Source organism: Vulpes vulpes, chromosome 8 (genome assembly GCF_048418805.1).
Source record: "Vulpes vulpes isolate BD-2025 chromosome 8, VulVul3, whole genome shotgun sequence".
NCBI classification, from domain to species: Eukaryota; Metazoa; Chordata; class Mammalia; order Carnivora; family Canidae; genus Vulpes; species Vulpes vulpes.
Window position 1 is genome coordinate 93,206,818 of NC_132787.1, and position 27,495 is coordinate 93,234,312.

The window sequence follows — 27,495 nt, forward strand, 5'->3', positions numbered from 1 at the left end:
CTACCCGTTTTTTTTCTATAATAACTAATAATTGCGGTAAATATCTTCACATTTCCCCCATTTATCATTCTTTTTTTTTAAGATTTTTATTTATTTATTTATTCATCAGAGAGAGAGAGAGAGAGGCAGAGACAAAGGCAGAGGGAGAAGCAGGCTCCATGCAGTGAGCCCGACGTGGGACTCGATCCCAGGTCTCCAGGATCACGCCCTGGGCTGGAGGTGGCGCTAAACCACTGAGCCACCTGGCTGCCCTATCATTATTTTCTTATGACAGATTCCCAGAATGAAATTATTGGATTATTGGATATGAACAGTGGTAGGGTTCTTGCTGTATGTTCTCAAACTGCTTTCTGAGGAACTATACCAATTTGCATTCCCATATGTCAGCCCTTACTCCCCTCAACTCTTCTAGCCCTGAGTATTAGCCAAGGCAGTGTTGTTGTTTTTTAAATTTTAGTTAACATATAGTCAATATTGGTTTCAGGAATAGAATTCAGTGCTTCATCACTTACATGAAACATCCAGTGCTCATCATAAGTGCCCTCCTTAAGGCTCAAGATAACCATCCCCCATCTAGCCCATCTTCCACCCTCTTCCCTCCATCAACCCTCAGTTTGTTCTCTGTCATTAAGAGTCACTTATGGCTTTCCCTCTCTCCTTTTTAACCCCCCTTCCCATATGTTCATCTGTTTGGTTTTTTTCCCCTTAAATTCTACATATGAATGATATCATATGGTATTTGTCTTTCTCTGGCTGAGTTATTTCACTTAGCATAACACACTCCAGCTCTGTTACATCTTTATAGATTAGCCAATGCTAATTTTTTTTTTTTTGAATAGGTTTTTGGGGAGAAACAAAACTTCATTTGCATTTTCTTGATTAATTTATGTTAACGTTTATTACCCAATTTCATTTTCCCTTTGGAAAACTATTTAAGGTCTTAGTGTTTTCATTATCTATTTCAGTAGTTCTCTGAACATTAAAAATATAGACTATGATATTTGTTTTATTTTTTCCACATTTACCTTTTAATTTTGTTTTCAATGAATATCATATAAATGAATCTTAACTTTTTTCCTGTGTGTTTTCTTGAATGGCTTCAGAACTTAGAAAGTTATCTTTGTTTCAAAGGTGATTATTTTACTTGAAGGTGATGCATCTACCTGAATGTTTTCCCTCTGTACTTTTTTTTTTTTAAAGATTTTATTTGTTCATTCATGAGAGACCTAGAGAGAAGGCAGAAACATAGGCAGAGGGAGAAGCAGGCTCCTCTCAGGGAGCCCAGTGTGGGACTCGATCCTGGAACTCCAGGATCAGGCCCTGAGCCGAAGGCAGATACTCAACCGCTGAGCCACCCAGGCATCCCTATACTACTACTACTACTACTACTACTACTACTACTACTACTTCTTTTCTTCTTCTTCTTCTTCTTCTTCTTCTTCTTCTTTCTTCTTTCTTCTTTCTTCTCTCTTCTTCTTTCTTCTTCTTCTTTCTTCTTTCTTCTTCTTTTCCTCCTCCTCCTCCTCCTCCTTCTTCTTTTCTTTTCTTTCTTTCTTTCTTTCTTTCTTTCTTTCTTTCTTTCTTTCTTTCTTTCTTTCTTCTTCTGATTTTATTTATTTATTCATGAGTGACACAGAGGGAGAGAGGCAGAGACATAGGCAGAAGGAGAAGCAGGATCCATGCAGGGAGCACAATGTGGGACTCATCCGGAGACTCCTGGGATCACTCCCTGAGCCAAAGGCAGACGCTTAACCTCTGAGCCACCTAGTGTCCCTCCCTCTGTATTTCTTACTCAAGACAAGTAAATAGTTCTAATATTTAGTCCTTATCTGAGACTGAAGAGAACAGACCCAATAGCCGGTTCCCCCCACCTTCCCCTTACAGCGGTGCAGGCTGAGTCACAAGCTATTCTTAGGTGTTTTTTTCCCCTTTGTGTGGGTGAATTGTCTTGTTCAGTTGTTGACTAGTTCTTCTAAAATTGATTTAATTTAAATCTGCAGTATTATTTGAGTAGTAACGACTTCAGTATTAGTTTACCATTTCTGTTTATACTTGCTTAGTTTATTGGTTGATTCTTTGTAGACTAAACATTTATAAAAGTTCAAATTTATAATCTGTATTTAAACATCTTAGGCTGAAGATGGCTAAATTGCAGAACTAGAAGTAGTAACTAGGTTTGTATAGAAAAGTATCTTTGAAGCTTTTAAGTCTCAACATGCTTTACATATTGGGACCCTAAGCCTTTAGATAGAAATAATAGTAACCTTTTTCTCAGATATTGATTAAAGTAAGAAAAATATGCCCTTTTTATTAGTAATTGGTACAACAAACTAAAGTACCAATTACTATTGTGAAAATCAAGATAACTATTGTATTAAAAATAATGTTGAAATAATAATAATTGCCATCATTTATGAGCACCTTCTATATGTCAGATGTTTTACAGACATTCACTTAGAACAACCTGGCATTTAGATATGGCACTTATAGGTTAGGAAGTTGAAGCTATGTCATGTGGAGTCCACAAAACTAAGGAGTATCTCTGCTGGGATTTCAACACAAGTTGGTTGATGTATTTTCAGAGTTCAAGTTATCAGCCTTCTTGTCCTCATTGCAATTGAAAGAATCCTAACCTCTGACAGTTAAAGCATTTGTGTTTCTTAAAGGATATCTTAGTGCCAGTCACATGGCTGACTTCTGGACACTAGGTATATGAACATGAAGAGAAATTCATAGGACTTCACAGTGTCATAGAGGTGGTTGGCATGAAAATAAAGTTTAAAAATACTGGGTTGGAGATCCTTGGGTGGCTCAGCGGTTTGGTGCCTGCCTTTGACCCAGGGCGCGATCCTGGAGTCCCGGGATCAAGTCCCACATCGGGCTCCCGGCATGGAGCCTGCTTCTCTCTCTCCTCCTGTGTCTCTGCCTCTTTCTCTCTCTCTATATATATATATCTATCATGAATAAATAAATAAATAAATCTTTAAAAAAATAATAAATAAAAATACTAGGTAGATGTAGTTTAGTGGAGATGTATACAAGATGAAACAGGAATGTGGCAACAGAAGCTTTTGTAAATGGAAGTATCATTGAGGAGGTAGGTAGTTCCACAGGTTCAAAGAGGGGGGAATGAAATAAGATGGGGCAGAGATAAAGGTGAGAACATACTCCAACAGTACAGAAGTAGGCAGAGAATAAACCCTAAAACACCTTGTAAACCATGTGAAGGAGATTAGATTTTCAATGTAACAGTTTTGTTGAGATATAATTCATACCATAAAATTCAGCCTTTTAAATTTTACAATTCTGTGACTTTTATTATATTCACAAAATTGTGCAGCCATCACCAATATCTAATTTTAGAACATTTTTAAAAAATATATTTATTTGAAAGGGAGGAAGAGAGCAGGAGCAGTGGGGAGAGGCAGAGAGGGAGAAGCAGACTCCCCGTCAACCAGAGAGCCCTATGCAGGACCAGATCCCAGGACCCCAGGATCATGACCTGAGCCGAAGGCAGACATTTAACTGACTGAGCCACCCAGGCACCCTCTAATTTTAGAACATTTTCATCATCCCCCAAAGAACCCCCTTATCCATTAGCTGCCATTCCTATTTCCCCCCAACACCCCCAGCCCTTGGCAACTAATAATTTACTTTTTGTCAATTATGGATTTGCCTCTTCTGGACATTTTATGTAAATGGGAACATAAAATTTGTGTGGTCTTTTGTGCTTGGTTTCTTTTACAACTATAATGTTTTTCCATATTATAGCATACATGAATAATTCTTTGTTATAGCATATATGAATAATTATAATATGAATAATTCACTCCTTTTTATGGCTATTCTGTTGTATGGATATATCACATTTGGTTTATCCAGTCATCAGGAGATAGACATTTGGATTGTTTCCACCTTTTGGCTATTATGAATAATACTGCTGTGAGCATCTGTATACACATTTTTGTGTGGACATAGGTTTAGGTTTTCATTTCTCTTGGGTTCATACCTAGGGGTGAAATTGGTGATACATGGTAACCTATGCTTAGCATTTTGAGAAACTGCCAAATTGTTTTCCAAAGCACTAAATCATTTTACATTCCTACCAGCAATATATGAGGGATCCAATTTAGGAGATTAGATTTTATACTACTAATGAGCTATTACATAGAATCGCAGTGGAAAAATGGCTGAAATTTTTGGATTAGATTGCTGCTTCTCCAGTATGGTTCAAGGCACATGCTAGGTCAGAAGGCTTTTCCTGATGAGTGACACTAAAATGCAAGTTATTTTCTTATTTCTTAAGGGCTACTATTTCATGTTCATAGTCTTTGATTTTTGTGAGCCCATTTTGCTCTTTTGCAACTGTTGCATGTATAATTCTTTATCATGGAGTTATTTTTCTTTTGGAAAATGGAAGCAGGTACTTAGGTTGGGTCTCTTGTGCCACTTAGGTGGGCCATGGTTAGAATAGTTTGAAAATAATGGAAGGATTATTTCCCACTCTAAAATTGTAAATTTGTATACATTTTTAAAAGTGGGACTTAGTGTATTTATAATTAAGAGCCTTAGCTATGGTACACCTGGGTACCTCAGTTGGTTAAGCGTCTGCCTTCAGCTCTCCTCAGTTCAACCCCCCACATTGGGCTCTCTGCTTAGCTGGGAGTCTGCTTCTCTCTCTCCCTCTGTCTGCCACTCTGCCTTCTTGTGCTCATTTGTGCGCTCTCTCTCTCTCTCTCGCTCTCTGTCAAGTAAATAAATAAAATCCTAAAAAAAAATAAAAATAAAGCCTTAGCTGTGGAATACATGAATCCTCTGTATTGGCTTTAGAGGTCTAAAACCTTAGGAATTGTATGCCACATTTTGTGCATTTGTGTTTTTTCCAGAAAGAGCAACTATAAGTTTGCCAGATTGTTTTTTTAAGTCCATGGCTCCTCAAAATGAAAAAACTCAGATTGGTGAAGAGAATTTGTAAATTTATGTTTTCGAAGTATTTGGGGGAAGCAAGACCTTGTTTGGATTAGTATTAATGTTCAGAGATATTTTCTGGACCCACTGTTGGTTTTGATGGAAATAATTCCATAATAGGGTATCTCTGTCTTGCTTTGTGTTAGTTTTTCTCCCTCTCAGAGCTTGGAGTTTGCTTTTAAAATCCTCATTCCAGGGACACCCGGGTGGCTCAGCGGTTAAGCACCTGCCTTCCGCTTTGGGCATGATCCTGGAGTCCTGGGATCAGGTTCCACATCGGGCTCCTTGCAGAGCTTGCTTCTCCCTCTGCCTGTGTCTCTGTCTCTCTTTCTGTGTGTCTCATGAGTAAATAAATAAAATCTTTAAAAAATAAAATCCTCATTCCACATTTGTTATTTTATATTTGCTTCCTCAGTGGATTGGGATGTTCTATTTAAGAGCATTCTTTTTGCTGCAGTGATAGTATATTTTCCAGTAATTGAAACATACTGATATTTTTAAAAACCCACCTTAAATTGGACTGATAGAATAGGAAAATAGATGGATGCTTTTGTACCGATCGGCTACTGGTTTCATTTTCTTTACTCTCTTGTTCTGTTTGTATTGGGTTAAGGTTGGAAACTACCTGTTGCAGATGGACTTTCTGTGTGTGGTGTTGGTTTTGGATGCCAGTCTCTTTAGGCCTCTGTAGTAGGATGTGTGTGGAAGAGTGTACTTTTTTTTTCTCTGTAACGCTAGCACTAGATGTAGCATGGTAGGGTTTGAGAGGAGATTGATAATTTTAGTTAAATGTTTCTGTAAAACAGATTTGTTACTTAATATTGTTTATAATAGACTAAAATATAGACAAAGGCAAGGCTCTGGGTTATATTTGCTATTGTGTTAAAATTAAGAGTGTGTAGTAGAATACAAAAATATATATGGTCTTGGTCCCTAGTTCCTGTCCTCCTAAAATTTTTGGAATTTCCTGAGTGGTAGAAGTGTCTTTTATTCATAGTAAGCCCTTTCCCATTATACCTGAGGTATGCTAATGAGGTGGCTTAGAGTGTTACCCCTATATAGCCTGAGGATTAGGATACCTTTCACCCCATGTGCCAACCTTCAGGAAGAGGAGTTGGGCACTGGAGATTGAGCTCTATAAAAGCTCTAGAACATTGATATTCAGAGAGCATCCAGATTGGTGAATGCATTGAGGTGCTGGGAGGATGATATGCCTGGAGAGGGCATGGAAGCTCCATGCCCTGTCCCCCATACCTTGCCCAGTGTGTCTCTTCCATTTGGCTGTTCCTGAATTGTATCCTTTATATTAAAACAGTAAATGTAAATAATTTTTTTTCCTAAGTTCTGAGAGCTTTCCTAGCAAATTATCAACCCAAGGAGGGGATCATGGGAATCTCTGATTTGTAGCCGGCTGGTCAGAAGATGGCCCAGGACTAGTGACCAGTGCCTGAAACAGAGGCAGTCTCATGGGACTAAGGCCTAACCTGTGGGGACCACTTAACTCTAGATAGTGTCAGAATTGAATTGTTGGACATCCAATTGATGTCCAGAGAAAAACCCCCATAGAAGGCATTGCTCATTTTTTAAGACAAATAAATTTACCAATAGACTTCTCTTCTTTGAATTACTAAAGTCATAATATTTGTCTGTTTTTATTTTGATTTTTTTCTGTTTTATATATCTAGTAACTTTTTTTACATATTTTTAAATTTAAATTAAGTTAGTTAACATATAATGTATTATTAGCTTCAGAGGTAGAGGTCAGGAATTCATCAGTCTTATATAACACCCAGTGCTCATTGTATCATGTGCCCTCCTTAATGCCCATCACCTAGTTACCCCATCCCCCCACCCCCCACCCCTGCCCCTCGATTAACCCTCAGTTTGTTTCCTGTAATTAAGTCTTTTATGGTTTGTCTCACTCTCTGATTTCATCGTTTTATTTTTTCTTCTCTTCCCCAATGATCCTGTTTTGTTTCTTAAATTCCACATGGGTGAGACCAGATGATAATTGTCTTTCTCTGATTGACTTATTTCACTTAGCATAACACCCTCTAGTTCTATCCACGTCATTGCAAATGGCAAATTTTATTTTTTTAATAGCTGAGTAGTAGTCCAAATTTGTCTGTTTTTAGTTACTTCACATTTTGGTATATGTGTTTTATATGAGATTTTTAAAAAATAACAACAACAAAATTTGGAAAATAAAAAATTCTTCCAACTTAAGTCAACTACTTTTACATACTAATGCTTTTTTTAAAGAAAGTATTTATTTATTTTAGAGAACATGAGCATGAGCAGGAGGGGGAGAGGGAGAAGATCCTTTCCCTTAAGAGGTTTTCTTCTAATCCTTGACATGTGCATATATAATTTTTTTTTTTAAGATTTTATTTATTCATGAGAGAGAGAGAGACAGAGAGGCAGAGGCAGAGGGAGAAGCAGGCTCCATGCAGGGAGCCTGACGTGGGTCTCCAGGATCACGCCCTGGGCCAAAGTCAGCGCTAAACCACGGAGCCACCCGAGCTGCCCACATATATAATTTTGAATATTTGCATCCATATTCTAGAATTGTGTATTTTTTAAAAATTTACTTTATACCACAAACATTACCTATCTATTACAGTCTGGAAATTATGATTTGTAATACACATGTAATATTCTGAAATTTATTTTCTTGATTCTTTCTCTATTGAATGAATTAATCTAATTTGTGTACTCAGTAGTCAGAAAAAATTGACAAATTTTCGTATGAAAATAAGGTGATATAGTAAAAGATGCCTTCAAATTGAAAGGCAATAAGCTGGATGAAAAGCATTTATGACACATGTTGAGAGTTTGGGAGAGTGAGGGAAAGAAGTGTGAAATGGTCATGGAGGGGCCAGGAGAAGGGGAGCAGATGGGCTAGGGAAACATGGACTTGTCAGGCTGGCGGGAGTTAGTGTTCAGGAGTTTAAAATGATGTCTGTCAGTCAACACCTTCATTCATGTGCCCATGGAATAGCAGTAGGGTTTTACCAGATGCATAGTATACAAGAAGAGGGGAAAGTGAACTTGAGGGTGTATACAATGACTTATTTACGATCGTGGACAGCGATACTTAATTTGGGTAAGGAGGGATATTAGGACCTAAGGAAGAGGATGTTAGGACATAAGGAAAAATAAGGGACAGTGACAAATTGCAACGACCATTATTTTGTAGGTCCTGGCAGAGTTCGAGAATTGCTGGAGTCTGGGAACTAGAAAGAGTGGGCTGTTGAATGAGACTCTGGTGAAGGGAGGCTTGAAGTGGGTTACAGAGGAGTGCAGTCATCATGATAACAAGGCCTAGGGTGGGACCTGGAAGTGCTTGGCTAAGATAAGATGGAGGATAAGACATTTGGAATATATCAGGGTTCAGACTTGGAGGCCGGGATGTGAGCAGGTTCGTTTGTGTGGATATTGACTTCACCAGGAAGTATGGGAATAATGGTGGAAAGGGGATGGTGAGGTAGGTGTGAAAGCAGTTGAGGAACTGCCATGGTGATTCTAGGGAACAACTGAGGAAGAGCCAGTGGTTCAGTCAGATACAGTAGGTGTCTTTTTCAACTTTTATTTATGAAGAACGTCAAACATACGAAAAGTGAAAGCAATCACTTATTTTCTATTTACCTTCATTTACCCATCTACTTTTTAATTTAGTGTGTTTGTATTTTTGCAGGAGCTTTAATTCTTTTTGGAAGAAGGCAGGCTAAATAAGTCCATTTCCAGATTCCTTTCCAGAAGAGTTATGGTGCTGATTTACATTTTTATCAGCTAGGTATCAATATAATACTTATTTTTACACTATTGTTATAGTTCCTTGCATTGTTAAGCTCTTCGACATTTCATGTGAATAAACCCCCACCTATTTTCCCAGAACACACTCTTCACTCTGTTTTTGCACATATTACCTTGGCCTGGAATGTTTTTTTCCCCACAGTCATGTAACAAATGTATTTGTAAGGGATAGCTAGGTGAGCACAAGCTGAAATGTGCATACCTGGTTGATTCATGGGAACACAATTGAATGCTACCTTCTCTTGTTACTTGAGAAATTTGTGCTTAGGTACCTGGGGACCCAAGAGATTGAAGTTTGTTTTCAGCCCTGCCCTTTGGACTCTCTGGGCCCAAAGAAAAGAGAGAAAAAAAAGAGTTGCAAAGAAAAGATGTACTTACTTAACTCCTTTTCCCTCTGCTTCCAAACTTAAATATGTCTTTACTCATCCTTAACTATCTTTTTTGTCCTATATTCTCAGAGCCAGAAATATGTGCCCCATGTTCTAGCTTTATACTCTAGAGCTGTCTACTTTCTCTGGACTCTAGCTTTCATTATTAGGTAACCGTTTTTCCTTCTCCTTTTGGAAATTAAATCTCTTCCTCTTTCTCTAAAAATAGTTTTGTTCTCCCATCTAAAAGGAAAGTCTTATAACCTTGCCTCTTTCCTAAAGCCTCTTATCTCTCCTCCCACCCCTTTTCTGTCTTTTAATAACATACTTCTTGAGTCACCTACACTTCACCTCCCAATTACTGCTTGGTCTACTTTATTTTGACTTTTACAGCAAGTTCCTGTACAGATTGCCAAAACTAATGGCTTAGTCTTGACTTCTGTGATATTTGACAATTATGACCATCATCTCCTTGAAATGCTTTTCTTTAACCTGTATTCTGATTTTTCCTTTTTTTCAACCTCTGTTCTGAGTGTTCTTCTCCTGTTTCCTGTGCATGCTTTTTGTGGAATGTCATTCCCTGGTAACTACCAAATTTGGATCTCCAGCTTGGACAGAATCTTTACCATCTCGTAACGTTTCCACCTGGATGTCTTTATAGGTGCATCAGATTAGGTAACCTGAAAAGTGAACATTTTGTGTTTGTTTTTTTTTTTTTTTTGAAATTTTTTTAAATTAATTTTTATTGGTGTTCAATTTACCAACATACAGAAAAACACCCAGTGCTCATCCCGTCAAGTGTCCACCTCAGTGCCCGTCACCCATTCCCCTCCAACACCCGCCCTCCTCCCCTTCCACCACCCCTAGTTCGTTTCCCCGAGTTAGGAGTCTTTATGTTCTGTCTCCCTTCCTGATATTTCCCAACATTTCTTTTCCCTTTATATTCCATTTCACTATTATTTATATTCCCCAAATGAATGAGAACATACACTGTTTGTCCTTCTCCGATTGACTTATTTCACTCAGCATAATACCCTCCAGTTCCATCCACGTTGAAGCAAATGGTGGGTATTTGTCGTTTCTAATTGCTGAGTAATATTCCATTGTATACATAAACCACATCTTCTTTATCCATTCATCTTTCGATGGACACCGAGGCTCCTTCCACAGTTTGGCTATTGTGGCCATTGCTGATAGAAACATCGGGGTGCAGGTGTCCCAACGTTTCATTGCATCTGAATCTTTGGGGTAAATCCCCAACAGTGCAATTGCTGGGTCGTAGGGCAGGTCTATTTTTAACTCTTTGAGGAACCTCCACACAGTTTTCCAGAGTGGCTGCACCAGTTCACATTCCCACCAACAGTGTAAGAGGGTTCCCTTTTCTCCGCATCCTCTCCAACTTTTGTTGTTTCCTGCCTTGTTAATTTTCCCCATTCTCACTGGTGTGAGGTGGTATCTCATTGTGGTTTTGATTTGTATTTCCCTGATGGCAAGTGATGCAGAGCATTTTCTCATGTGCATGTTGGTCATGTCCATGTCTTCCTCTGTGAGATTTCTCTTCATGTCTTTTGCCCATTTCATGATTGGATTGTTTGTTTCTTTGGTGTTGAGTTTAATAAGTTCTTTATAGATTTTGGAAACTAGCCCTTTATCTGATATGTCATTTGCAAATATCTTCTCCCATTCTGTAGGTTGTCTTTTAGTTTTGTTGACTGTATCCTTTGCTGTGCAAAAGCTTCTTATCTTGATGAAGTCCCAATAGTTCATTTTTGCTTTTGTTTCTTTTGCCTTTGTGGATGTATCTTGCAAGAAGTTACTGTGGCCGAGTTCAAAAAGGGTGTTGCCTGTGTTCTCTTCTATGATTTTGATGGACTCAAAAGTGAACATTTTGTATCCTCCAAATCTGGTATCCAAATTTCTACTTTCTTAGAGCCTCTGTCTTGGTTAATGTTACAATTCTACAGTCACCCAAGATAGAAACTTATCTTAATGCTCTTCTTATATCAGCAGCATTTAGCTAATCAGAAAATGCTGTCCATTCTAGCTCAGAAATGTCTCTTCTCTATTGTCCAGTTCAGATCTTACCACCTGGATTATACCACTTACTCATAACTGGTGTCCCAGTCTCAAGATACTCAAATCCGGTTCAGTTCCTATATTGTTTGTCAGAATTCTCTTCCTCTGCCCTTAAAAGATGAGGTTCTTCTTTCTTATATATGCTTTCCCTAGATAAAGCCACTCACTGATATGATGACAGCTATTTCCAGTCCCTAGTGACTACCAAATCTGGGTGTCTATCTTGAATAAATACTGGCTCTCCATGTCATGCACAGGGAAATGCAAATCATTAGCATGACATACTTTGTTCCTTAAATTGTGTGATCTTGGCAAGTTAATCTCTTTGGCTTCTCTTTAGTTTCTAAAATGAAGGGGATGGAATTCAGTATGCTATTTAACTCTCTTTTAAAAAATCACATAAAATATTATAGAGAAGCCTCAGTATGTAAAATACAAAAGCAGAGCTACTTTCATTGAAATTGATATCTTCTCCCAACCCCTCCATTCCTCTTCCCTACCCAACCTCTCTTGTATCTCTTTGAGATTTCTAGAACAGCAGGGAGCAAAATTTAAAACTATTGGGTTTCTTAAGGTCTCTTTTCACACTTAAGATTAAGTGAGCTCTTTGAAATCACATGGCTCTCAAATCACACCATCTTTGAATAGGAAAGGCTCTACTATGATACTGGCTGTATACTTTCCTTTTAACCAGTCCTTCCCTCAGATTCAGGTACTTTTCCTTTCTCTGTATCGGTGCCCATCCACACACCTATACAATGTCTCTCACTCTGAGGATGCATGGAACCCATTTACTTTGCCACTGACCTCATGTTAGATCGTTCTCTTTTTTAAAGATTTCATTCATGAGAGAGAGACATGAGAGAGAGACGGGCAGAGGGAGAAGCAGGCCCCATGCAGGGAAACTGACTTGGGACCTGATCCCGGGTCTCCAGGATCAGGCCCTGGGCTGAAGGCAGTGCTAAACCACTGAGCCACCCAGGCTGCTCATAGGTCGTTCTTACACAAATGTTACCTCTTTTGTGATATGTGCCTTAGTTTAACTTACCTCCCATATAGTGGTAGTTCTGTCCTCTGGGTTCTCATAACATTCTCCAAAGTCTTTTATTATAGTGATTATTCATGTTTGATAAATAAGCAAATGGATGAATAAAAGAAGGGATAGATGGGTAGGGTATAGAGAATATATGTACTCTGTAAATTTCATCTTCTTGGAGAAACTGTAAAGAAGTAGGTAATTTTGCTTTGGTCATTTTCTCATGAGACTGACCTTGGTCTCCTTAGGAATCAGTTGAGGAAGGAACATTTTCTCCAACTAATCAGTAAGTTTGGAGAGTTGGCTCTGTGTACATAGCACGTGAAGTGGAGGAGGTACTGGAGAAAGTTTTATAAGATATGCCTTCAGGAACTTGGTTATCTTGCTTTTGAATGTCAGACTTTCAGTCAAATTTATTTAACAATGTTTAATGAACATGATGCAAAGTAAAATTGAAAAACCCAAGTCTTTCTATCCCAATATAAAAGCTTCAGAATTCAACAGGCAATAAAACTTTCTCTAAAAATATACTTAAAAAGTAACAAGTTATGGAAGGGCCACGTTGCAAAGGATAGTTGGTCTATAATCCGTAGCAGCTCCTGATGCCTGCAGGGTTTTGAGGAAGTCGTTTGGAGTTTCTTTTCTGTATATTCAGTTCCATAGTGCCTCGCTCCATGCTTCCCTTGCTTCATTTTTGTTTATCTTACCCAACTATTCATTTATTCATCTATCCAGCAAATGATACAGTATAATAAATGAAGTTACTATGGGATGAACAAGTGTCATGGACAACGTAGGACACCATGATTAACTGAGAGGAGAGGACACAATTCTTTCAAAATTTTTTTTTTTAATTTTTATTTATTTATGATAGTCACACACAGAGAGAGAGAGAGAGAGAGAGGCAGGCAGAGACACAGGCAGAGGGAGAAGCAGGCTCCATGCACCGGGAGCCCGACGTGGGATTCGATCCCGGGTCTCCAGGATCGCGCCCTGGGCCAAAGGCAGGCGCTAAACCGCTGTGCCACCCAGGGATCCCGACACAAGTCTTTCAGATAAGAGGTCCATTGAGTTGGGAGTTGAAGAATGAGAAGAAAGTGTGATAAACGTGACAAAGCAATTATAAGCATTTCTGCACGTAATTACAAACCATCAAAATATATGAAGTATATTGACAGAACTGACAGAATTAGGGACGCCTGGGTGGGCTCAGTGGTTGAGAGTCTGCCTTTTGCTCAGGGCATGATCCCGAAGTTCTGGGATCGAGTCCCACATCGGGCTCCCTGATGGAGCCTGCTTCTCCTTCTGCCAGTGTCTCTGCCTCTCTCTTTGTGTCTCTCATAAATAAATAAATACATACATACAGGTTTGGGATTTGCATCCTGGCTTCGTCACTCAGTATTGGCAAGTAATTTAGCCTTTCTGTTTCTTCATCTGTGAAGTGAGTACAGTATCCCTTGCAGGGATATTGTGAATGTAATTAGCACTATCTAGGTGTCTAGCAGTATCTGGCACCCGGACCTATTCTACAAGTTCCTCTGTTTCTTTGAAGCTCCTTTTATATAACCTGGAACATATTAGATTCTTAGTACTAAGCATGACACATAGTAGATGATTAATAGAAGTGAATTGCATTAATAGTAAGCGCATAATAAATTGTAGCTAATATGATTATATAGGTAAAACAGTTGATTTTTTTAAGTATAAAGTGTCTTGAATTTTTCAAAATTTCTATTTCTTTGTACAAGTACTGTTCTGCAAGTAGAATAGTAGAATTATTAAGCATGAGGTAATATTTGACAACAGGTTAGAGAGAATTAATATAAATGTAGCAGATATAAAATAGTATGCTTTAAAAGCTTACTGGTTTCAACAAATTTGGCTACCATAGTCAGATGTTACATGTTACATCTATGTAATAATATGGTACCCGCATGCATGGCTGGCTAAATCCCATGTATCAGGTGAAGAATGTAATTCTAGTACCTTCAGCTTCCCTGAAGGGATTTGCCCTCCCTTCTCATATTATTTGATTCATTCTTTGGTTTTATCACAGAATTATACCTGTGATTACTGAGCATCTATTATGTAGCATTCTGTTATATTATTCATAAAATATATAATGAGTAAGCAGAAATCCTAGATAGATAATCTTTAAGTTTTAGATCTAGATCTAACTGATTAAGGCTTTGAGACTCTGGGATCCATTCTTTGTCTTTTGGAAGTGCATGCTTTCTCTTCAAACTGTCTTTGGTAATTCACATGCTTCTGTGTACTTATGCAATGTGTTGCATGTAATGCTTTTGAAGGATTTTTCTCTTAACAGTTTGAAAGTCAGTCTTAGAGACCTAATAAAATAGGTCTGGCTACTGCATATCCCTAGGTGAACAGTTTCTCTGCAGGCACGTGAGTTATTTTGATTTAACATTACTGATGACAATTTAAAATTGGAGAAGTAAAAGTTACACTTTTTTGGAGAATTTCTGTATTGAGGAAGTATCAGTCATAATTTATGAGACTTCTTTGTTCATTTTTTCTTAAAACTGGTGACACTGCAGTTCGCCCAGTCTCACAAACAAATTCTGGGAGTCATTGCTTTGATTCCTTTTACTTCATAATCCTTCATATCTAAAGAGTTCATGAGTTCTACCTGTTTTAAACCCTTAGTTATTTTTCCAGCTCATCCCATCTGCCCTGTTCCAACTGCGTTATTTTAGTTCAGGTGCCAGTTACTGTTCTCATCTCTTCTCTAACTGATCTCCCTGGGGCAGCTGTGGCCCTTTCTTCACCGTTGATTGTCTTGAGTGAAATCTATGTCCCTCTCCTTAAAGTCTTTTAACACTCCTTGTGAACTACAAGTTCAAATCTAATGTTCTTAACATTACAATTCTTACCCTTTGTGCTCTTAACTACCCTACCATGGTTTAGATATTATTTTTCTGTGTAGTACACAGCTCCAATACCTGAACTTTATATTATCTTTTGAGAAAGGAGTGAAGAAAAAACCAACTCATACATAGGTGAAATTTACTCTTACCTAGGAGGAGTATTAGCAAGTAAAGTCTAAGTGTGGTAACAGGTTTAAAGCTCCATCGCAATAAAGCTTTTTTTTTTTTTTAATTCTATAGTTAACACAGTGTTATATTAGTTTCAGGTGTACCACAAAGTGATTCACCATAATAATTATACTCTTAATCCCTTTCACCTAGTTTACCCTTTCCCCACCACCATCTCCACTCTGGTAGCCATCAGTTCTCATAATTAAGTGTCTGTTTTTCTGGTTTGTCTTTTTTCTTTGTTTCGTTTCTTAAATTCCACAAATGAATAAAATCATATACTGTTTGTCTTTCTCTGACTTATTCACTTAACATTATACCCTCTAGATCCATCCATGTTGTTGCAAATGGCAAGATTTCATTCTTTTTTTTTTTTTTTATGGCTGAGTAATAGACCCTTCTATATGTATACCACATTTTCTTTATCCATTATCTGCCAGTGGACATTTGGGCTACTTTCATAACTTGGCTATGGTAAGTAATACAGCAATAAACATAAGGGTGCGTCTATCTTTTCAAATTAGTGTTTTCACATTCTTTGGGTAAATACCCAGTGGTGGAATTACTGGATCATATGGTAGTTCTATTTTTTTTTTTTTTTTTTTTGGTAATTCTGTTTTTAATTTTTTGAGGAACCTGCATACTGTTTTCCACAGTGGCTATACCAGTTCTCATTCTTACCAGTAGTGCATGAGAGTTCCTTTTTTTTTTTTTTTACACATCCTCTACAACACTTGTTTCTTGTGTTGATTTTAGACATTCTGGCAGGTGTGAGTGACATCTCATTGTGATTTTGATTTGCATTTCCCTGATGATTAGTGATTATTGAGCGTCTTTTCATGTGTCTGTTGACATCTGCATGTCTTTTTTAAAGAAATTTCTTTCTGTCTTTTTAAAATGAATTATTTGTTTTTGGGTTGTTGAGTTTTATATGTTCTTTATATATTTTGGATACTAACCCTTAATCAGACAGGTCATTCGTAAATATCTTCTCCCATTCAGTAGGTTGTCTTTTAGTTTGCTAATGGTTTTCTTTGCTGTGCATAAACTGCACTAAAGCTTATTAATAACATTTAAAGAAAGAGTATACACTTTAAGAGGAAGGATGGTATATAGTAGTAGCATACAGAAAAGTTGGGAGTCAGAAGAGTAAAGTTGGCAGTGTCACTCAAAGCATTATTGGAGGTTTAACAAACCATCCCTATTGTGCAGCCCTTGGCTTATTCTTGTTTGTAGATAAATGTATCTGACTGTCAATGCCTGATATCATTAAGCATTCTAATCACTGGTAACTCCCTACCCTCACTACACAATGATCTGGTTGAAATTTAGTAGATGTTATAGTTTGCCTTATAAAGAAGAAAAGCTACTATTCATTTTCTTGGCTGTTAAATTTCTCTTTGTAAATCAATAAATTGGATGTATATACCAGTCTTTTGTTGGTGTGACTAATTTTTGATGGTTTTACTGATACAGTCGTATTTCTCTTTGAGCACACTAAATTCACTAAGATCCAGTGCCTTATAGCACTTCTTGGCAACTGGTTAGCCAGCTCCTCTGGTGCCTCTTTCCACCATGATGTGGAACTCTTCTTTATGCCTTCTTTGTTCAAATGGCTTGTGCAAACGTTTTTCCTTGGGCTTCTAAAAATGTTAATATTTAAATGAATTGTGTAAATAGATGAACTACTGAATGGTCTTTTTCTCTGGTTTCTCTTGTGCAAGTGTTTCTCTTGCAGTGTTTTAATTCACAGCTTTAATTATTATACATTACTATAATATAGTACATTATATACAGTACATATATAGTACAGTATATATAATAATATAGTACATTATTATAAGTTTGCTACATCTTCACTCTCCCTACTGGTCTTATCCTCAAGATTTGTGGAATAAATTTTGAATTTATTCATAGTGAAACAATGAATTTAGGGTTCAAAATTCTATTGCACTCTAACAGCCATTTATCAAAAACTATGTGTCAGGCAGTGTACTGGAGTATGCTTAATACTTTAAAAAATGCTCCTGCAAAGTATTTTTTACAGATGAGGAATCTGAGACTCAAGAAGGTTAAATAACTCTCCCATTGTCATAGCTAGGAAAATAGCAGAGTTGGGATTTAAATCACAGCTGCTAGTTTCCAAAGTTGCTTTTCTTCCTAGTGCAGGGTACTTGCCCAGCATATTTATTTATGTTTAAATAAACATATATTTTAATAATTCTGGACAATTTTTATAAGCCTGTAGAACTCTGTGCCACATTTATTTTGGATATTTTTCTCATTTAGGGATTTTTTTTTTTTAAAGAAAAAAGTGCTATGGATTTCCATGTTATTATACACTTAATTTATACAGTTGATTTCTCTGAAATAACATCTTGCCTAGTTAGAACAACCTCCCTCTCTCCCAAGTTAATTTCTACAAAATTGGTTCATGCCAAGGGTTTCTTTATTCAGTATTTGCTATGAAATATGGGCCTGTTTTTCTTATAACTTTCTATTTTAAAGGCAGCACCATTACCCGACTAAGTCTCTTACCCTTCCCCAAATGTAAATCCTGCCTCTTCAGCAGCAGCAGAAGCTCTGCATTGTTTCTGTTGGAAGTGTGAGCTCAAGGGGACAGACATTCCCACTGCTTAGCTGGTGCACTAAAGCTGTGATCTGCCCTTGTTGTATTATTAATGGCACAATGTTTTTATGTTGCAGATGGCTGAGAGCTAGCCAGGAAAATTCAGTACCATGATGGCTCAGTTTCCCACAGCTATGAATGGTAAGCCGCTTTGTGCTTATGGCAAGTTAAAGAGGTTATGGGGGGGTTGTGGCTAGAGGTTATAAAATATTCATTTTGATATTTTTCCTTAAGCTTATAAATGCAAAACTTAAAGTATTCTTATTGAAAATGTTAGTTTACTTTAAAACTCTGAATATATCTTCTGTTAGAATATTATGCAGTAAATCTTGCAACTCAGTATAAGCATGTTCTGCACTATCTAGAATGTGTGCTTGCTTGCCTTTGAGCAGTTATGAATAACCTAAAGGATTTATTGTTTGATACATAAAATGGGAGGACAAAAAGCAGAGTGCTGTAAGTGAAGAACATTAAAGATATTTTCAATTGTTTGGAATGACTGTGAACTGATTAAGCCAATAAAGATTCATTTAGTAATATACATATAAAATTAAGTTTTCCTTTTATAAAGGATTATGTATGCCTATACACACAGTTGTTTAATAGGAAACATTTTTAAAGAAAGTGTTGAGGTAACTTCAGTAACAAAATTTTTAAAGTATCTTTTCTGATTCTAGTTGTAATTCTTTTCCCAAATACAAATTAAGTACCCTTAATAAGTATTAAGTTACCGTGTATGTCATTTAGAATTAATTGAGAAAATGCATTATATTTTTTAATTGCTAAAGAAATCTAAGATGTGAACTTAAATATGTGGTAAATTTCATTAGCCAATTATAAATAGAAAGGAATAGAGAGTCTAGTTGGTCATTCTTAACATTTAAATTGAAAGCAGTAATATTAAAGAACATTAGAGGGAAAAAGAAGCATCATGAATAATTCTACCACTTTCAAACCGCAATTCTGTTTCAATGTTACCATCTAGTATTTGATTAAGTACATCGTTTTTAAAAATATATTTTCAGTCATTGGGCCAAATTAAGCACATTGTTAATACAAAAATACATGTTGTATATCTAAAATGTTAAGACTCAAGATTGACCTTGTGAGATTTAAGGGAGTTTTGGGAAAATGAATTATTTGTGTAAAACTAAATTCTGTGTGCTAGAATTCTATGTCATATAGGGATGGACTTGAGATAAGAGTTTTGTTTTGCTTTTTGCCTTTTCAGAACTCTTATTTAAAGATTCAATGTGAGCATTGCTGGAAATGGTGTGGGATTATGAAGATTATTAGATGCTGCAGACTATTTTTAAAAATTAAAAATGGTTTTTTCCTCATAATGAGTGATAAAAGTTTAGAATCAGGGTAATAATTGTAGTAGTAATGTGCTCTACCCAAATTTGAGGATTTCTGCGCACCATGCAAAGGAATTTGCATTAAACACATAGTTTAGTTTCAAACTTCAACAAAATGTTAAGAAGGTTTACAAACAAAATGAACATAAATGCAAGCAGTATAGGCCTAGTCTTTCTTCATTCTGTTTCTTCCATTCCCTTAGCATTTGTGTATCTACTTTGTAGCTCACTGCATTACTTATGAAAGAATAATATTGGACAAAATGTTGGATAATTATTTTAGGAATGATATATAGGAACCTAGGTAGTAAAAAAAAAATAGAAGTAGTAATTTTTTAAAACCTCTGAAGAACTGATAGCAAATGTAGACTTTGGTACCCCCCTACTTAGTTTAAAATATAGCTGAAGATTAAAGATAATCTTGTATATATCTAATTCAGGTCCAGTTCAGAGTTTAACATCTTATTGGAAGAGGCATTCACATATAGCACAAAACCTTCAAAAATAGTGTTTACTCTTAGTAAATGCTCAATTATAGATGGTGTTTAAATCTTTTCAATGCCTAGTACTGTTGGAACTTGTCTATAAGTGCCCTAGACCAAGCTGTGTGTCTAAATGCTTCTAATGTATTTCTCACATTTTGCCATGTCTATTTCATCATCCCAAGCCTAACCATGGATTAGATTTCTTTGGTTCTCACAGAGCTGTGCTGCCTTATATAGTAGCCATTAGCTACATGTGACGATTTCAACTTAACTTTAAATTAATAAAAAATAAATTCAATCTCTGAGTCATACAGCCAGCCACATTTCAAACTCTCAAAGCCACATGTGGCCAGTGGCCATTGTATTGGACAATGCAGATACAGAACATTTACATCATCTCAGAAAGTTCTATTGAGCAGATATTCTTTTCTTAGTCTCTTTGCTTCACTTCCCATCTCCTCAACAGAGCAAAAAAGATCAGTGCGTCATATTTTTACCACTCGTGACTCTAATTCTGGTGTCTTCTGCACCAGCAGAATCATCCTTGCCAGAGTCTTCTTTGATCATGGTAGGTTTGCTTTCTGCTTTTCAAAAATGTAATGAAATTGTAAACACAGAGAACCTGATATTTCAGTCATCAGGTGATAAGCAAGAGGCTACTTCCGATTCATGCTGCTGCCTGTTTGTAGTGTACTGTGGCTTGTTCCAGCCTTAAAACTGGGGTGGGTACTGAAAACTGGTTAAAGGAGTAAGAAGTTCTAAAGCCCATGACGATGGCTATATCCAAACTATGGAAATGGGCAGAAGAAGGGGGAGGGAGAGAACAGTTAATGGCTTTAGGAGGGAAAAAAAATGCCATTTTAGAGTTTTATTACCTTTTCAGAATTTTAGAGTTCACTAGTTTTTTTCATCTGTGTAATTAGGAAATTGTTAAACATTGGATCTGCAGAATCAGATGTGGTATGAGACTGCATTTATAATAGCCCAAGCATTTATTATTCAAGTCCCAGTTAAGGCTTTAGTTCTATCTAGACCAGTATTCTTAGTTGTGTTTTAGAGATTTAAGTTTGTACTGGGTTGACATATATCATTTGGCTATTTTTTTGAACTGGACCCAGAAATAGTCTTCAGTTAATATCACAGCGTACAAACCGGGTATAACATGTTTGAATAGTGTACCTTCAGAACTGTGTGTTAGAATACTGCTGTGCTACTGTTCAGCTGTGTTGACTTAATCTTGTGGAACGTGTGTGTGTGTGTGTGTGTGGGTGTGTGTACACCTGTATGTACATATACACATGTGTATGTATGTCTATATATGTAAAACAGGGATGACACTATTTACTGCATGGGATTTAGCATATAGTAGACATTCTGTAAATGTCTCTTTTTCCTTCTACATAGACCATAAGTACGTTTTTGACAGAGCCAGTAGGTGACAAGATGAGAATAAGCAACAGAAATCTTTGTGAAAATACCACATTCTCAATTTAGTGATGAGTGGGGGAAATGGATAGAATTTTAATACATTTCTAAAGTGATTAGACAATGTAAAAGGTTGTTAATTTTTCAAGGAGATATTAAACATCAACCTCAAAACAGGTTTTCCTGACTTTCTGTAAGGCTTATGAATAAATACAGAGAAAGATTGGGAAATGTTTTATGGAAATTCAAAATAATAAACTGTTAACTCTTGGAAAGGTTCTGTTAGTATGTATTCTAAGAAAGCCAGAATTGGATCAACTTTTTTTTTTTTTTTTTAAAGATATTTATTGGGATCCCTGGGTGGCGCAGCGGTTTGGCGCCTGCCTTTGGCCCAGGGCGCGATCCTGGAGACCCGGGATCGAATCCCACATCAGGCTCCCGGTGCATGGAGCCTGCTTCTCCCTCTGCCTGTGTCTCTGCGTCTCTCTCTCTCTCTCTCTCTCTCTCTCTCTGTGACTATCATAAATAAATAAAAATTTAAAAAAAAAAAGACTAAAAAAAAAAAATAAAAAAAAATAAAGATATTTATTTATTTATTTATTTATTTATTTATTTATTTATTTATTTATTTATTTTCGTGGGAGAGGAGGAGACAGGAAGGGAGAAGACAGCATAGGAGGAAGGGCAGAGGGAGAGGGAGAATCTTAAGCAGACTCCTTGCCCAGCGGATCTCATAACCCTGAGATGATGGCCTGAGCCAAAATCAAGAGTCAGACTCCTAATTGACTGAGACACCCCAGGTGCCCTTGATCAACTATTTTTAAATGGTTTTGAAATACATGTATTCCTAGTTTTCTTATTTCTGTGTAACTTTTCCTTTCTGTAAAATTCTTAGTGCCCTAACTTCTCGTGTGTTAATGTCGTCATTCTTGTGAGGTGTCCAGATTTAAAGATTATTTAAATATTACTTAAAAATTATCCCTTGTCATTACGCTTCAGACATTTTTATTTTTTAAGTGACATTCATCATGATAATATTGAATCATGGCTAAAGGAGTATGTGAGTTCCTTAAAAGCACATTTTATTTATCTTTTTACCCCTCGTCTTTGTACGCAATGGTGCCCCATAAATGTTTTTTGACGTAATGTTTATGAAGGCGTCAAGGTTGCTGGAACTAAGCAAGAAACCTTATCAGATAGTTGGCCACTGTTAAGACAGATAACTAAGGATAGGTAAGGTGATAGTAGAACATAAGAAAGCACTGTCCTTCGGATGCACTGTCCTTTGGATGCCATGGAGCCCTCTGCAGTCTTAGGAAGCAGTTTGCCACTCCCTGGGGATGTACTCTTTCTGGGTTGTGTGAGAGCAGCTTAAGCCTTCCTAACAAGACTCTCCAGATTTAAAATAGTCTTATGGTTTCTGACTAAAAAAGCCTCACTCTCCGTATTTTCTGGCAAGGTACCTTTACCAGAAGGGGAAGAGCCTGAGAAAGATTTTAATGCTCTGACTTCTCCTTAATTATATTGTTTCCTGGGATTGGGTTGAGTAAAGAAACTAATTTATTGAATGGCCTCCATGTGGCAGGCATATATTAAATGGTATATTTTTATTTTGTTTTATTTTTAAGTTGGGTTTATTGGGGTATAATTTACCCTTCTTAAGTATATAGTTTGATGAGTTTTAACAAACGTATAAAGCCATATAAATTATGATATGGAACATTTCCATTATCCAAAAGGTTCCCTCATATCCCTATACCCCACCCTTAGCCATTGGCAACCATTGATCAGATTTCTATCCCTACAGTTTTTCCAAAATGTCATATGAGTGAAATACATATACCTATTTGTGTCTGGCTTCTTTCACCTAACAAAATATTTTTGCAACTCATCCGTGTCTTTGTATATATCTTTCTATTTCATTGCTGAGTAGAATTCCATTGGATAAATGTGTACCACAAGTTGTTTAACCATTCATCTGTAGAAAACATATGGGTTATATCCAGGTTTTGGTGTCTAAACCAAAATGTCTAAAGCTGCTGTAATCATCAAAGGACAGATTTTTATCTGGAAAAAAGTCTTCATTTCTCATGGTAAATACCTATGAGTTTATTGCTGGGTTGCATGAAAAATGCATATTTAACTTCAGAAGTTGCCAGACAGACTCTTTTTTCTAAATTGTCTCTGTTTTCTTCTCTACCAGTAGATGTGAGAGTTTGAGTTGCTCAGCATCCTTGCAGCAGTTTTCGAAAAACTTTAGACATTCTGTAGGCATGGAGTAATATGTTACCTGTAGTTTTATTTTTTTTTTTTAAGATTTTTTTTATTTATTCATGAGAGAGAGAGAGAGGCAGAGACGTAGGCAAAGGGAAAAGCAGGCTCCCTGCGTGGAGCCTAATGTGGGACTCGATCCCTGGACCCCAGGATCACAAGCTGAACCAAAGGCAGACGCTCAACCACTGAGCCACCCAGGGGCCCTGTTACTCTAGTTTTAATACTCATTTCCCTGATGATCAGTGACATTGAACATCTTGTCACATGCTTATTTGCCATCTGGATATCTTTAATATGTCTGTTCAAATCTTTTGCCCATTTTTTTGGGTGGGGGAGGAGCAGGGATTGTATTAATGAGTTGAATAGTTTTTATATATGTTGGATGCATGTCCTTTATTATGTTTTGCAAATATTTTCTCCCAGTCTGTAATTTGTCTTTTTCTTTTCCTTTTTTTTTTTTAAAGATTTATTTATTTATTTATTTTAGAGAGAGAAAGCGAGAAAGCCAGTGCACATACAAGCATGAATGGGGGCAGGGGTGGAGGGAGAGAATCTCAAGCAGACTCCCTGCTGAGCACAGAGCCAGATTTGGGGCTTGATTTCCTGACCCATGAGATCATGGCCTGAACTGAAATCACAAGTCTGATATTTAACCAGTTGAGCCACCCAGGTGCCCCAATGTCCTTTTCCTTTCTTAACAGTGTCTTTAAGAAAGAAGTCCAGCTTATCAAAAATTTTTAATAATTTGCATGTTTTGTGTCCTAAAATCATTTCCTAATCCAGTCACAAAGATTTTCTTCTTTGTTTCCTTCAAGAAGTTTTATAGATTGGCTCCTGTGTTTAATTTTGTAATCCACTTAGAGATAATTTTTTGTATGTGGTGCAGGATTGAGTGGTTTGGTTTTTGTTGTTGTTCATGTACATGTCTACTCTTTCAGCTTGTTTCAATGAAGAGTTATCCTTTCCCCGTTGAATTATCTTGACCTCTTTGTTGAAATCAACTGACAATGTATTTGTAGGTCTATTTCTTTTTAATTATCCTCAGGGCAGATAAGATCCTCAGTTAAGTCTGTGGATTCTGATCTTGTCTTCAACACTTACCAGCTCTGGTACCTTGTGCAAATTATTTAATCTCTCCATGCCTCTGTTTCCTCCTCTGTAAAACAATGATACCAGTAATAGTTACCTCATGGAATTCTTGCGACTGTTTAGAAACAGTACACATAAAGCTCTTAGAGAAATACCTAACACGTGGCACATTAAATGCTAGCTATTGTTATTTTACCAATCTAATAGATGAAGAATTATATTTAGTGTTATTTTTAGAGTAGATACACTATCTATTACATACAGTCTTCACAACAACCCTGTAAAGTTATATAATCTTCCTAATTTTTGGAGGTGACAGCTGAGGTATAGAGAACATAAGCATTTTATCCATAATTATTGAGAGACAATATAGCACAGAGTTCAGAGTACCTGGGTTCTAATCTCAGCGCTGCCACTAATTAGTTGGGTGACCACCATAAGTTTTGGTTTCCTTACTTGTGTCAGGGGTATAATAGTATCTAATGTACAGGGTAGTGGTGGGGAGTCAGTGAGTTACGGCATAAAAAGTCCCTGACATAGGGTCCAGGCTCAGTAAAAGTGAGCTGCTTCCTTCTTTGTCATCCTTTGTTGTTGTCGTTGTTTTCTGTTGTCATCATCAGTTTTCCAGATTCCGATGGTAGTAAAGCAGTCTACATCCACACTCCTAGTCACAGGAGTCATGACAGATTAATTTGTTCACTGATAAACCAAGTAGGTGTCTACTTTGTATGTGGTATTTATTTAGAAAGCGTATAGATGTAGGTGTTTTAGGAACTTACTTCTTCAGTATATCTGTTTCTGTATTTTTAACTTTAATCTTAAAACTTATCTTTAAAAGAGGATGTTTCAGTAATCCATTCATTTAAGGCTAAGAAATATTTATTAAATCAGAGCCATCTTAGTGTTTCAAAGTATAGTGGGAACCTACTTTTCAATGATAGTCACTCTTGGAAACAACTCTGTGGGCAGATTTTTATACCATAAACAGCAAACATGTATGAGTTTATGTATCTAAACATTTTTGGTTTCTTATTAGTGAAAGTTGGGTAAACTGAAAAGGTAGTCAGAAGTGAAGTATAGATGGTTATTAGCTATGTTGATTGTGTAAAGAGGATGGGAATAATATTTTATTAATCTTCTTATTTCTGGAATTTAGCCTATTGCCTGTATCTATTGAGTGGTATACAGTAATTGTTCTATAGATGTTAATTGGTTGAATGAGCAAAGAACTTCAGGGCTGTGCCATATATATGGTCATGAGAGCTCTACTCTGTGTCACGCAGGATAGAGTACTGTCACTAAATGGACACCTGTGATCATATTTACATTTTAGAAGTATTTTGAGCATTCTCGTGTGTGTGTGTGTGTGTGTGTGTGTGTGTGTGTGTGTGTGTATACTATAATTTCTTTGTCTTTTACTTATGGTTTAGGAGGGCCAAATATGTGGGCTATTACCTCTGAAGAACGGACTAAGCATGACAAGCAATTTGATAACCTCAAACCCTCAGGAGGTTATATAACAGGTTTGTATTTATATTTTATTTGTGAGTTATGTCCCTTTTCATTTAATGTCTTAGAATTAGTTTTAATTCGATTACCATCAAATTTGTATTACTAAGTGATAAAATTCCTGCCATTCAGAATTCATGAATTAAAAAAAAAAAAATAGTGGCTTTCTTATTTTATCTGGAACTGTCTAAATTTGTTTTGGATTTGGCTTATGGAAGATCTTTTCCTAATTCTAAATTATAACCAAGAATGCTGTCCAGTTTCCCACTGTAACATTCTTTCTAGAACATTTTCAATTTATTTCTTAAGGCCGTTGGGACTTTTTTCCAAATTTATTAATATTATCCTAATAGGTTGTGCCAGTTCCCTGTATAACAGTCAGTATTACTAAGTCTAGAAGAAGTGTGCATCAGGCCCATTTCCTTGAAAATAATCTAGAATTTCTTTCCTACAATCTGTTTTTATGATGCTAGTCCTCTGTTTTTGAGAGGTGATCCCAAGTGTTGATTGTTGGCACTAACCCTTGTTTTGCAAGATGACCTCCAGAGCCTAAGGAGGATTAATTTTGGTGTGTCTTTCAAATTTTTTTGTATCAGTTAAACTTTTTTTCTATGCCAAAGCACCTGAGTGCTTTATTTACAGTAATAGTAACTATAAGGACTAATATTTACCAAATCACTGTATTTCAGATGCTGTACTTAAGTACATTATCTCATTTAATCTTGCAACAACGTTGTAAAGTAGCTACTGTTGTCTGTATTTCAGAGTGTTGGTGTTGATCTGGGCTTTGAAACTTTTCAGTCTGATTTTAGAATCCATCCTCTTAGCCATTATAGTTTAATGTGATTTGTACTTCTATAATAATAGCCACCTTTCCTGGTATCAGGGCTGGGATTTGATTACCCTACTTGCAAGTTAATAACGTAGTCTGTTGCTGTCACCTGGATTTGGCACAAGACCCAGGGTTCCTGAGTCAGAGACCAAGGACTTTGTTACAAATGGCACAGCTAGCAGCATGAGCATCAGCATGTTCCTATAGGTTTCTGTGTCCCCTAAGTTCCACGGGGTGATGCAGAGAGCCCAAAAGGATGTTAAACATGCAGCGGGTGTTTTATAGGACAGGAACACTGAGCCTGAGGGAACCCACCATTTTTAGCAAGCAGGCTTGTTTTTTGGCCCAGGGAGAAACATTACCTAATCATGCCTCAAGAATGCTCACTGCAAACCCAACTCTGAGAAACCGCTCAGGTAGAGAGCAGTTAGGGTCTTTCATTCTTGGCACACACAGCAGGACATAGAGGATTGTGAGAGACCCATGGGGGACTAACCTTCCCAACATCTGGTATTTTTTATTTTAGAACTCTTCTAGGGAATAGTGTTTTTTATTATAAATTTTATTAAATGGA

At 36.8% G+C, this 27,495-nt stretch overlaps 1 protein-coding gene across 27 annotated transcripts in view; it reads left to right on the top strand.

Annotated features, from left to right (window-relative positions):
• Nucleotides 1–27,495, top strand: part of ITSN2 (intersectin 2) — a 128,923-nt gene that overhangs the window by 9,665 nt on the left and 91,763 nt on the right. For 12 of the 27 annotated variants that reach the window (XR_012003206.1, XM_072767553.1, XM_072767556.1 and 9 more), the window contains exons 2-3: nucleotides 18,027–18,090; nucleotides 26,011–26,103. Coding sequence is in view for 25 of the 27 variants with exons in the window: in XM_072767553.1 (XP_072623654.1) it covers nucleotides 18,060–18,090; nucleotides 26,011–26,103 (124 nt within the window). In the remaining 2 variants the exon portion in view is untranslated. Of the gene's footprint in view, nucleotides 1–18,026; nucleotides 18,091–20,258; nucleotides 20,361–26,010; nucleotides 26,104–27,495 lie in introns of all 27 variants that reach the window. The other 15 variants (XR_012003205.1, XM_072767547.1, XM_072767549.1 and 12 more) reach the window with 3 other exon arrangements.